Source organism: Pteropus medius, unplaced genomic scaffold (assembly GCF_902729225.1).
Source record: "Pteropus medius unplaced genomic scaffold, Ma_sr-lr_union100, whole genome shotgun sequence".
Taxonomy (NCBI): domain Eukaryota; kingdom Metazoa; phylum Chordata; class Mammalia; order Chiroptera; family Pteropodidae; genus Pteropus; species Pteropus medius.
Genome location: NW_024343733.1, coordinates 5,917,416 through 5,930,829, shown reverse-complemented (window position 1 = coordinate 5,930,829; position 13,414 = coordinate 5,917,416). Strand labels below are relative to the sequence as shown.

At 40.9% G+C, this 13,414-nt stretch overlaps 1 protein-coding gene across 2 annotated transcripts in view; it reads right to left on the bottom strand.

Moving 5' to 3' along the window:
* Positions 1 to 13,116, bottom strand: part of RNF10 (ring finger protein 10) — a 28,788-nt gene extending 15,672 nt beyond the window's left edge. For both annotated transcript variants that reach the window (XM_039868326.1, XM_039868327.1), the window contains exons 1-2: positions 12,495 to 13,116; positions 2,780 to 2,976 (exon numbers count right to left, since the gene is read on the bottom strand). In XM_039868326.1, the coding sequence (XP_039724260.1) occupies positions 2,780 to 2,976; positions 12,495 to 12,651 (354 nt within the window). In that variant the 5' untranslated portion in view covers positions 12,652 to 13,116. The remainder of the gene's footprint in view (positions 1 to 2,779; positions 2,977 to 12,494) is intronic.
* Positions 13,117 to 13,414: the final 298 nt, after the last annotated feature.

Here is a 13,414-nt window from a genome sequence, read left to right as displayed (position 1 = left end):
ACAGTACTGCTCTACAGTGCTAGACCATGATGGTTAACTGCATCGCTCCCACCATCTTAATTTTGAGCATCCTACATCCAACCAGCTCTGACTCCTTTCCCAGTCTGTTCTCTCTGGTCCTGATTCCAACAATTGTTCACCCCCACTGGGATCTGCAAGTCAGTGATCCGACCCTCAAAATTTTCTTTCCTAATTTGCCTTAGATACTATGGTCCATTCCTCGCTTCTCAAATCAGTTGTATTCACCTAGCAAAAACCTTCCCCCCAACTAATCCCTGTGCCTATTCCACACTGGCGCCTGGAGCAGTTAAACACACCTAAAGGACACGACCACACCACACTGACCAGTCTCACTAAAGTAGACCCTTATGCTGCCTGGCAGTCACATTACAATCCTATTACACTTGTGTACTCCATTAATTCCCATAGCCACCCAGACAACTCCATTCCTTAGGCTTCCAAACTTCCTCTCTCAGTTCACCTCATTTATTTCACTGAGACAATAACAATCAGAAAAGAACTCCTATACCCTCCTACCAAGAACTCTGCCTTCCTCTTGTTATTGTGGATGAACTGGTGAAGCTCCTATTTAAGCCAACTCCTCAGGGACTCAAGGACTGTTCTGGCAATTCTCTCCCTGTCCTCTGCATCACATTTTCCCTTTCACCAGAAAAATCCCATTAGCAGAGACGGGCTGTAATTTCTCTGACCTTAAAAATCTCTCTCAAAGTCATATTCCCCTCAAGCTACTGCCTCACCCCTCTGCTCCCCTTTAGAGCAAAGCCACTAGAAAGTACTGTCTAGGTACTTGCCATTTCCTCTTCTCCTCCTCCCATTCGCTCAAAAATCCATGCCAATCAGGTTTTTATCATCACCACTCCATCAAAGTAGCTCAAGGCTAACAACCTACATTACCTTCACATTTCCAAATGTAATGGTCAACATTCAGTCCTTCTCTTACTTGGCCTATCAGCAGCACAGGACAAAATTAATCACTTTCTCCAAATGGCTTTCAGTTCCCTTCCTCCCTTTCTGCTGGTTCCTTATCATTCTGACTCAGAGCTCAGTCCCTGAATCCATTCATTTTTTGCAACACGCACTTCCTTAATGACCTTGCTTAGTTCCAGTTCCATAGTTGCAAACACCAACTGCATGCAGACAGTTCTCTAGCCTGGGTCTCCTCAACTCCAGGCCTATCTCTACTTAGAGATCTAATAGGCATCTGAACACAAATATAACATTTCCAAAATGAGGTTATTTATCTCAACCCCTCTTCTCCCTGACAAAAAAATCCTGTACTCCTCTTGAAATATTTCCCATTTCAGTAAATGGTACCTGTATTGAGTTCCTGCCAAAAATGTTAGTCATTCATTTATCTGCTCAGACCCCACATCTAATGTTAAAAATTCCTGTTAGCTCTACCTTCAAATATTCCCTTAAATCTGACTACCATCACTCTGTTTCAAAGCTTCCATTGCTCTCACCAGGAATATCTTAATACCTACTTACCAGCCTCCCCGATTCCACTCACCCCTTTAAGATTCCAAGTTAGATTACCTCACCTCTCTCCTCTTAAAGCCTCCAATAGCTTCCCATCTCTCCAGACAAAAGCCAAAGTCCTCAAAGCCCCACATGACTTGACCCCTCTTTCCTGTTCTTTGGTTTCATTTCCTACTTCTCCTCCACCCATGGAAGCTCCTTGCTTTACCTCAAACACACCAAAAACATTACCAACTCCAGTCTCTTGCACTTATTCCTTCTGGCTAAGACACTATTTCTCAAAATTGTATGTTGTGCTCCCTTGCTTCATTCAGGACTCTAAATGAAATTCACCTCCTCAAAGTTTCCCTTAGCCACCTTCTAAAACTGTACTCTTCCTGGTTAGTGCCTGGATGGGAGACCACCTAGGAAGACCAGGTGCTGTAGGCATAAATAATAATAAATAATAAAAAATAATAATAACTTAAAAAATAAATAAAACTGTACTCTTTGTTATTCTCTATCCCTTTACCTCTCTCTTTTTTCAATTCAATAAGCATTTACTATCAGATTTATCACATAATGGTTTATTTGTTCTCTCCGCAAGCTAGAATATAAGCTCCTGAAAGACAATGTTCAACTTGATATTATATTCCAAACTCCTAAAGGGTATTTGGTGCACAGAAGGCAAACAGTAAATTTCTGGTGAATGAATGAATTCTACCATGAGTGCATCCATTAAATCTGTCCTATTCTATAATGGTTACACAGTATAGAACATTCAAACAGCAGGATAATTTAACCAGTCTCTTGTTGGTGGCATTTAGGTTGTTTCCCAAATTTTGCAACTACAAACAATGCTGCAGTGAACTCTCTTTCATATAAATCTTTACGCACTTACAGAAGGATATCTAAGAAACTCCTAAAATCAGACTACCTGTGACTAAGGATATAACATTTTACATTTGCAAGACAAATGTCATTTATTGTCATTTTACTACCTAAATATTCCAAAGGGTACCTATAATTCAAGAGTGAAAAGACTATACAAATTAAGGTAACCAAAATTTGCTATCATTTCTCACAGTTCATGATTATGTTATCTTCATGGAAATTTTCATAACCTTTGAGGGAAGCGAGAAGGCAAAGTTCCAAACCTAGTTAATCCTCCATTACTTAAGACTTCTTTAGTTATTCACTCTTCCACCTTTTGTTCCCTTACCGCCCAAACTATTAATAAACAAAACAAAAGCAAACCTCATGCTTATGTTCTAAAAAGAACACTTCTAAAGTCTCATACCTCATCTCGTCTTCCACCATTAAAAGAAGAGCTAAAGAGTTTGCTGCTGCCGCCACCCCTTTGAGGAGGCATCTTGTTAAAAGTTTTGCTTTTCTGTGAACTGGAGCGACGGGACTGGTTGCTAAAATTTTCATTTTTGGGGTAGGAAGGTTCACGTTTGCGATTGTAGCGCTTGGATCCACTTGAGTTCTTTCCATCTAAAAGCAAAAACACAAAAGAATTATATGAGAAATGATACATATACTCGGTCAATTGCTCTCCACCTCACAACAAAACTGTGTTTAAACAAGAGTAAAATGGGCCCTTCCATGACTGTCAAGAATTCTGGGTTTGGGCCAGAGCCATTAGTGCTTTAGGCAAAATATGACAGTAAGATGTTCTTTGTTGCTGTTGTTTTTTAATAATGAAAACTAAAGGTTCCCTTCCTCAGGACAAATACCGTACAGACCAAACCAACCACATAGATTCTCAGTTCACAATGTCTCTCTATTTTACAGAGCTTAACCACTGCTCTTGTGAAGTCCATTCAGACAAAGTGATAGGAAAAGGAATAGCCTACCTATATTAAGGAAAAGTATTTTATCTGGAAGCAGGGTAGAAGACATTTTTTTCCTTAAATTACTATAACATAGCTAGCTTCTATACTGCAACATCCTGGCCTAGGCCCTAGCAGATCTATTAAAGAGGCATAAAACAAAACAATATTTACACATGTTCTGCAGGTCAAACTGAGAAGCTATTGACAAAAATTGTTGAGCTCTAAGAGCATATTAAAGCAGCATGAATTATACCCTTTTAAAAAATATTTCTTGCTTTTATTCTACAATTATAAGAACATATGTTCAGGAGGAGAAAAAAAATGGCATAGATGATACAGGCTTTGTTCACTCCTACTGTGACCAAATCGAAGTTGTGACAGAAACACAGAGCAAACAGCGAGCAAAGTCACCTGAGATCCAGATGAACGGAAGCACTAAAACTAGGGAGAGAAATAAGAAATCACCTACACCAGTAGAAGGTAGGATGGGGGGAAGCAAGGCTGTCAGCCCCAAGTGGCTGAGTGAGACGGAGGCTGTTGCAGCAGCAGCTGCAGATGCCTCTTAAACGCGCCGTGTCCGCAACCAGACTTTCCAGTGACGGACCTGCCTGCTCTGAGCACCAGCGCCAGATCAGCCGCTTGGAGGGGCACCAAGGACTTACAGGGGGGTGCTGAGTTGTTGGGACGAGGGCCAGGAGCAAGGGCCGGAGATGAGGCTCTCTCCGGGGCAGAAGTGCTGGTGGTATCCATTGCTCCTCTGCTGTGCCCTCTCTCCTCCCAGGGTGCGGACTCAGCGCAGCCATAGCTGAGATGTCATGGAACTGGATAATAGACATCATTCATTCTGCCCAGAGGATTCCCTGAAACTCTGTCTCCCCCAATTTACAGCCCCACCCAAGCCACATCCAATTGTGTTCTCGGGGAGTGCAGTGCTCCTTGCTGAGCCAAGTCCAAGACTCACACTGGTGGCAGCTGGCCTCGGTTTCTGGTGTGGCCTCTTGAGGCAACTAGAAGCACAGCATCTGTGACTGCTTGCTGAACCTTTATAGGTGGCCCTGGAGGGGCACAGGCTGGGGCTAAAGTTGGCCGGCAACTGAAACCCTCTCAGAACTGTACCACTGGACACCTACTACACAAAACCAAGCTAATAAGACCGGAAGACTTAGGAGCTTTGCTTAGTTCATAGAAACAGACATGGAAAGACAGCCAAAATGGGAGGACAAAGAAGCAGAAACTATATGAGAAAACAGAACAGAGATCCAAGAATAATGGAGTCAAGCAACCTAACAGATGCAGAGTTCAAAACACTGGTTATAAAGATGCTCAATGAACTCAGGGAGAGAGATCAACTCAGTAAGAACTTTAAGAGATAAAAAACATTAAAATGGAAATGGAAATTATAAAAGGGAAACAGTCAGAAATGAAGAACACATTATCTGAGATGAAGAGCACATTAGAGGGAATAAACAGAGTGGATAAAGAAGAGGATCGAAACACTGATATAGGGGATAGGGAAGCCAAGGACACTCAATCAGAACAGCAAGAAAAAAGAAGCCAAGACTATAATAATTTAAGGAGCTTTTGAGACACAATTAAATGTAAAAATATGTGTCATAGGGGTATCTGAAGGAAAACAAGAAATTGAAGAGCTATTTGAAGAAATAATGATGGAAACTTCCCTGATCTGGTGAAAGAAGTAGACGTACAATCCTAGGAAGCTCAGAGAGTCCCAGAAAAGATGAACCCAAAGAGGCCCACACCAAGACACATTATAATTAACATGCCAAAGGTTAAATACAATGAGAATCTTAAAAGCAGCAAGAGAAAAACACTCAGTTACCTGCAAGGGAGCACCCATAAGACTGGCAGCTGATTTCTCAAAAGAAACTATCTATGCAGGACAGAAGGGCTTGGCACAAAATATTTAACATGATGAAAATCCAGGATCTACAACCAAGAATACTTTATCCAGCAAAGCTATCATTTAGAGTCGAAGCACAGATAAAGAGCTTCCCAGACAAAAATAAGCTAAAAGAATTTATCATTGCCAGGCCAGTATGACAGGAAATGTTGGAGGGATCTCTTTAAGAAGAAAAAACATGTATCAAAAACATGAATAAAGAATGGTAATAACTACATTCCTATCAACAAGTACCTCAAATGGAAAAGAATTATATGCTCTAACCAAAAGATAGAGTAGCTGAATAAAGAAGAAAGCAAGACCCCTATATATGCATACAAGAGACTCACTTCAGATTAAAAGACACACACAGACTAAAAGGAAGGGGATAGAAAAAGATATTACCTTGATGGACCTATAGGGTATTGCACTGAATGAAATAAGTCAGAGAAAGACAAATATCACATGATTTCACATATATGTAGAATCTAAAGAAATAAACAACAAAAACAGAAATAAATTCATAGATATAGAGACTATTTTGAGGGCTACTAGATGGGAAGGGGGATGAGGGGGACGGCAGAAAAAGGGTAAAGGGATTAAGAAGTACAAATGGAGAGTTACAAAATAGATATGGAGATATAAAATGTAGCATAAGGAAAACTATTAACGATGTTGTAATAAATATGTAAGGGGGAAAAGGGGTACTAGATTTAGTGCGGTGATCACTTTGTGAGTTATATAGATTTCTAATCACTATGCTGTATAACTAAAACTAATATATTACTGTATGCCAACTATAATCGAAAAAAACATTGAATTGTACAATGTAAATACAAGCGATTGTCTATTATAATTCAATAAATCTGGGGAGGGAAAAATATATGTTCGATTTTGAAACCCTGAATAATTTACATTTGCCAGTACTAAGAAAATACCAACCTATAAACAGTGTTTAATTTCCTTTTACTCTCCATTTTAGCCACATGCCACACATCTTCCACAAAATGACAGGCATACAAGATATACTGTCTTCTACCTATTACTCCATGAGCATTTTCATGCATCCGTAGTCTTCAAAAGCACACACTAAAGGCTGAGTTGTTGCCTACCATACACTTACAGAATAATATAACCAATCCTATATCGCTGTACATTTAGGTGGCTTCTAATTTTTTTTTTTGCCAGTTTAATATAACAGTATTGGAAGACTCTTTATACAGTGGCCTCTAAGATTATGTCAAATTTTCCAAGTAGAATTAGCAAATCAAGTATAATCATTAAAGCCTTTTATACATCCTCAAGTTGCTTTCTAGAACCATAATACCAATTTATTTATATTCTAACAACTCTATAAGAGTCTAATTAACTACATTCTTGATAATACCGAGTTGAATAAACTTTGTTAAATTGAAAGGTCAAAAATAATTTGTTTTAAATTTGAATTTATCTGATGACTAGGAACAAGCACTTTTCAGTCTGTTGACCATTTGTTTTTTGTGTAAAGAGCTTGTTTGTATTCTTTGCCCCATTTTTTTCCTGCTGGGGAGCTGAACTGCATAGATTATTTTGTCCCAAACTGAACAAAGAACCCTGACCAGACATAATTAACATGTGCCAAGGTTTACCAACTTTAAAAAAAAAAAAGAAAAAAAGCAGAGGGGGGCAAAATAAAACCTGAAAACCATACACAGCTAAATAACTAAAGGTGAAAGAGGTGCCCAAATTAGTCTCTACGAAAAAAGACTAATTTACCATTCTTGTCCCTTTGCTCATTCCATGATATCTTATTCCAACATGGAAATCTGACCAAATCAAGTCTGCATACTAATTTAATGGCTTTAAAAGCAAAAAACTCAGAAAGGAAGTTGGGGGACTTTTAATGAAGAAATTCATTAGGCTTACCCTCAAACTTCAAGTGAGTGGTGGTTTACAAAGTCAAGAGGATTCCATAAGCCTCGGAAACTACCAAAATTTTCCCCCAAAATATATAGCTTAATCCTGTTTATGTTAAAAATACATAAATAGAAACATGTCTGAAAAGGCATCAGAGCAGGCTATCTATGACTGTTACCTCTGGGAAATAGAGTTATCTACTTTTACCAGTTCATAGGAATCACCCGGATGAGCTTTCAAGGGATTCCTGTGCTCAGTCCTCATCCTAAGATTCTGACTTCAGTATACTTATTATTTCAGTAATTTTTAAAACTATAAGTACCTATAAGAAATTATTTCTAGACAAGCAGAATGATCAGCTTATTTTACAGCAGACTAAATAAATTCAAGATGAAGCCTATCTTCAGAGAAAAGGAAATGTAAGCTGATAAATCAGAGTTCATATTTTGACAGCAATCACCGTGCACCTGATTTGTCAACAGGGGCTAAATGAGTGGTTTGCCATCCTCTCCAAACCTGACCAAATGATGACCTGGGAGACAAGCTAATAGTCAAAGGTGACAGTAGCAATGTAAACACAGAATAGATGGGTCACAGAAACATTGCCAAGCTAGGAGCACTCCTACCAGTTACCTTTAAATCCCAGTTAGGAAAAGTTACCAGAATTTAATCTGCAGTTAGAATACTACTTCAGTTAGCAACAGTTACTGTCAAACATGGCAGAGTAACAATTAGAAAATGAAGCTTCAGATCTCATATTTTGCCTTGCTCTCAACCCACGGAATTCATTTATAAGATTTCAAATAAATAGAAAATTCAGAAGGATACAGAACTCCAGCTAACTTTACCATGAGGACAAATGAGGTCTTCTGAAGAGGACAGGCAAACACAGGAAACCACGTTTTCCCCTAACCTCATTACCCAAGACTGTTTCAGATGATCCTGCACTGACCCCGTTGCTTTCAAGACAAGCATAGATTAGTTTGCATAGATTTAAATTAAGCCAGATTCCACACTTGTAGAGCTCAAGAAGGTAAACTGGCACTCAGTAGAAGGATTGTTTTCATGTAGCCACTTATTACCACACTGGCAAGGAAACAGTTTCATAATGCTTACAAAACAACTTGATGGACAAGAGAACTGCTATTTCTAAAACAAATTACAACAACTGACCATATATGGATTTATGATTTCAGTTGTGAAAATCGACTCCTTCATCTTGTTTTCCACTTACCTAAAAGTATGAAGTCGGACATCTAGAGTAAGAGGTTGGCTCTTATCTCTAGACTCAAGTAACAGGCAGCTAAAGATTGAAGGTATGGTCAGGTCTGGGAACCCAGGGATAAAATTTAGAGTATTGTTTTTGAAACATTTGATAGACAACTTGCCAGGATATACATGTAAGTAAGTTAAGGGAAGAATTTGTCCTCCTATGAGAGATAGCAAGGAAATAATCTGCTTTAGACTTTGGAAAGTAGACAAAAAAAAGTCAAGGTAAGTTCCTGAGAAAAACATTCTCTGTTGAAAATTTTAAATTTCAAAGTGGTGGTTCTCAATCCTGGCTGCACACTATGGATGTCAAGGCCCAAGGGCCTATCCCAGACCTAAAGAATCTAAAAGAATCACTAGGGAAGGACCGCACACATCCCTATTTTTAAAAAAAGGTCCTCAGGAGACTCTAATGCACAGCCAGAGCTGAGAACAACTAACTGCCAAGAACTACTTTCAAGACATATTCCAAAAAGGACAAGACCATTAAATAGCTCAAATCCAGAACTCGGGATCCCAAGATCAACAAGAACTGAAAACTTAATCCAGAGAGTCTGTTATTTCACATTTCCCTAGTAGAAAGGTCTCTACCATATAACAGTAAGCATATCCCAGTCTCTTGCCTCCATTACCAAATTAAAGGCCATAAATTTTCCAGCTAAATAATTTGGCATCAACATTTCTAACTCTAGTGCTGACAAGTGGCACAGCCTAGAGGTCAGAACATCAGCCAAGAAGTTTCTGTTGCTGATTCATGCTGAATCACAAGCAAGTTGCTTACCCACCATCCAGAGTGGTTGACAAACACCTCCAGAAGGGTAATACACGACATTACTACAGAATCAACTGACAACAAATTGAATCCAGGTGAAATTAGTAATTCTGAATAAAAGGAAGAGAGAGGTGGTATCAGAAATGATGTTACCGCCAGTGAGTTACCTCCTAAGTGGATTTATACAAAATGTACTTATAAATATTGCCTAGTATTTAAGAATTCACTTGTAAATGACCCTATTCCCTCTAAAGCCTTGGTTTTCTTGTCTGTAAAACAGGTCTATCCTCCCTCCTTACAGGGTCATGAGAATTAAGAGAAACTTCCGTAAAAGCCTACCACAGTGCTTGGCGCATAGTTATTGCTATTTTTTGAAAGCCTATTATTAATAAATCTAATTCATTCTGGTCAAGAGCACTCACTAGACTTCCAACAAAGCCATATATACCAAAGACTCCAGCCAACAGGCCCAGAATTCTTCTAACTTCTCCAAGTGGTTTTTATTGAAGGCTTCAAGTCACCTCAACTTTCAAAGCCATCAAACCTCCAGGTCGGTCCACTTACAGCTCAGAGGCATTCTTTTTATTTCTTTTCTTTTTTCCAGAGGCATTCTTCAAGGCAGATTACCACTAGTAATCTGGCTCTGGTACCAGAACAAGAGGAAGAGTGTCAGGACAGTGCTTCATATCACCAAACTCAAAATAACTGCTTCATAATACCTGACCTTCTCTTAACCTCCATGGAAGTACTATTCTCTGCCCAGGGAGATAGGGCAAGAGCCCAGTTCTGGGCCAGGGTCCACTGTTTACCCATAAACTGCCTAGCCGCTCTCTTGCCTTTTTTTACTTCCTTTGCTCTTTCTAAAAGACTCTCCCCAAACTCTAACCCACCTCTCTCCTCTGGACTATATTCCTGGGATAGTCATTGTTTAACACTCTTAGAAGTACACCTTAACCCTATCAAAACAAAGCTGTGGGAATATATCCAAGAAAAGGAATGTTATGTGAATGTTGGAAGCAATTAGCCCAGGCAAAGAAACTGTGCTATGCTATTCTGGCCGGAAAGATCAAATAAATCCCAGTAGCCAAATTTACCTATTTCCTGTGTGCATAAAGGACAAACTTAAGCCAGATGCAAGAAAGATTCAAGTATATTAATCATGTAGCTAGGAAGCAAGTAACTATTTATGACATACATAATTTAGAGAATAGAAACCAGAGGTTCTTTCCTCACAGGAGGGAGGGAAAGGAGAAAGAAAAAGGCATCAAATATTTAGAAACTGAAAAACTCTTATTACTTTGACAAAAGAAGGGCAAGTTATGTCTTTTCACCTTACTCTTCCTGTTCTTCCTTCCACTCAGTACTCTGAAACTCAAGAGGTCCTTTCAACAATTTCTAGCAGAATCAAGTACAGCAAGTGTTCAGCCAGCTTTTGAAATTACAGACATCTTTTTACGAAATTATGCTGAATTTGAGTCTACCCTTTTGTTAGAGCAACCATCTAGAAGTTACTTTTTAAGAGGCCCTGAATGGTATCTCCTGTGACAGCAGTGGTCCCTAATGTTCCAAAGGCAGCATATGCAACCTTTCATTTCAACCTTAAAAATTAGCCAGTATCCAGAGTTTCAATTTTTAATTTCTTCCTACATGACCTTTGAATTTGTTCCTCAATGCAATGGATTGAGGATGAAGAACTCTGCACTTCGCTAGAAACCTTCCTTTTTGCTAAGGGAAAATACATAGCAGTAGTCAGAAAAGTAGACACCGGCAATGGCAAACATGGTCAAACTTTCTAACAAATACATTAAACAAAAACTAATAATACCAGAGGGCACTTCTGTGTATTTCATAGAACCTAGCAAAAGTCTTTCACATGAGTTTTTATTTTCTTCCTCTGAAGTTTTCAATTAAAAAGGGAAGTGTTTTAGGAGTGCTTTATAGTATTTAACCATTAAAAAAACAACAAACAAAACAGAAATCACTTTAGTCAGAATGAACCCAACATGTGCAAAACCCCAAAATTAGTCTACATAACACTGCCTGACATAGCCTGAGAGTCCACACTAATCCCTGCCTAGATATTTAAAGCATTCATTTATTATTGAGACACCTGAGTTCCATAAGCAATCTCTAGAAGCCCTTGTTTACTTGGCACACCAAGTAAACAAACTTTGCTGTACCCAGCAAAGATACAGCAAACTCTGAACTCAAGTCAGCCTTACAGTTTTTTAATCTTAAAAAATTTTAAACAACTGGACCTCCACATTTGGGGACTCCAAATGTTCCCCTCTCTGACACACTTCCCCACTCCCACTGAAAACATCTTCCCACCACTGCTAATATAATCACAATACAAAAGAGCAGAGATTACAACTCCAGATTCTGCCAACTTCTAAACTCCTGGCCTCTCAACTTTTTTCCTTCTCTAGATGAACAATTCCACCTTGCTGGCCAGGTTAGTGACTGAAGTATTCATAAGAAGCCCTCAATGAATGGTAACTATTATATTCATGATGGTCACAATTCAATATTGAGAGGCTTGACTCAATATTAAACTAAATAACAAAATCTTCCCTGTAAAAAAACACTATCGGAACCTAACATCAAGAAATAGGCATGACGTGTATTAAGTGCATAGTAGGTGTCAGGTACTCTCCTAAGCCCTCAGGTTCACTTGTTTTCTAAATTAGTTTAATTCTCATTATCTCCACCTTTACAGGTAAAGAAATTCAGACACTCGCTCAAGGTCTGGCAAATCTAAAAGACTGAATCCAGAGCCTGTGCTCTTAAACATTACTCCACGCTGAACAAAGCCGTCCAAAGACGAGTCAGTCCTCTTCAACAGAGGGATGGCTCTGGGGCCAGGTTATTAAATATGAGATTCGAGTTTGAAAAGTCCTTGGGCCCCACCCTCCAGTTTAAACTTGAATACTATTCAATGCTAAATAAACATTAAAGGGCAGAACGACTTAGTGGTTTTCGGAGCTAAGACTGATGAATCAGACAAACCAGGTCTTAAGGCCTGCTGTGAGGCACATAGTAGCTAGGCCACCTGCTCTTTTTCTGAACCTCAATTTTCTCACGCGCAAAATGGGGATAAGAATAGCACCTACTTCACGAACTGTTTCGAGGATTAATGCAAGGATTTACCATGCAGTACAGGGCTCATTAAATGTTCATTTTAAGTAATGGGACCATGGAAAACAGGAGAAAGGTAGATGGAACCACAAGAGAAAACAGAGCTCGTCGCTGGTGTGACCCAGCAGACACCAGAGCGAGGATCCGCCCCAGCCTCAGGGGCAGTCGCCCCCCGCCCACCGCAAGGGGAGCCCGCCCTTACCGCTCTTGGGTTTAGACTCGCCGGCCGGCCCCGCTGACGCGGAGCGGGGCGGCTGTTGCCCTTTGCTGCTGCCCGAAGAGGCGGAGGAGCTGCTGGAGCCGCTGTTCTTGTCCATGTCGGAGGCGGAGGCGGCGGCGTTGGGGGAGCTCTGCGGCATCAACGGGGGCCTCGGCGGCGGCGGCGGTCGGAGCGGAGCGGGCGCGGCAGGGACCCAGGCTCATGGCGTTCGGGGCCGGCGGGGGTCGGCGGCGGCAGCGGTTCTCGGCCTTCATGGCGACATTTTTCCCTGTTTCCTTACTTAGCTTCTCAAACTGGGAGGAGAAGCGGCGGGTGGGGCTGTCGAGCCCGGTGGCGGCGGTGACCGAAGAGGAGGAGGAGGCCGGGGCTCGGAGGTCCGGGCCGGGCCTGGCGGGGCGGAGGCTGCGGGGGAAGGGGAGGCGAGAGAGGGTGCGCGAGCCCCGCCGGCCGGCCGGACACGCTCTCCCGCCGCGGGGCAGGAGAGAGGGCTGGCTGTCTTGGTGTCGGGGACCGGGGTCTCCGACACAGCGACCGACACTCGCCTCTGGGCCGAGGCCGAGCTGCTCCGGGAATGGCGACGAGTCGCCAAACAGCATCTCGAAGAACCCGGATGGACTATATATATAGTGGAGATGTGGAAGTGAGGCACTCTGGGAAGTGTGGTTTCGGCCCTCGTCCAGGTCCAGAGTTTTTTTTTTTTTTCAGTGTTTGCGAGGGCGTACAGAATGATGGGACTTGTAGTCCAGGTTTTAGTTTTAGTACGCTAAAAGTGTGTACTGTATAATAATATACACGAATAACCCATCCAAACATCGGAATACCTGTGGAATTGACTCGTTTAATTTATAGTTCTTCTGCTAGTATTAGTATCAATTTATTTATGGCTTTTATTCTATCTCCTA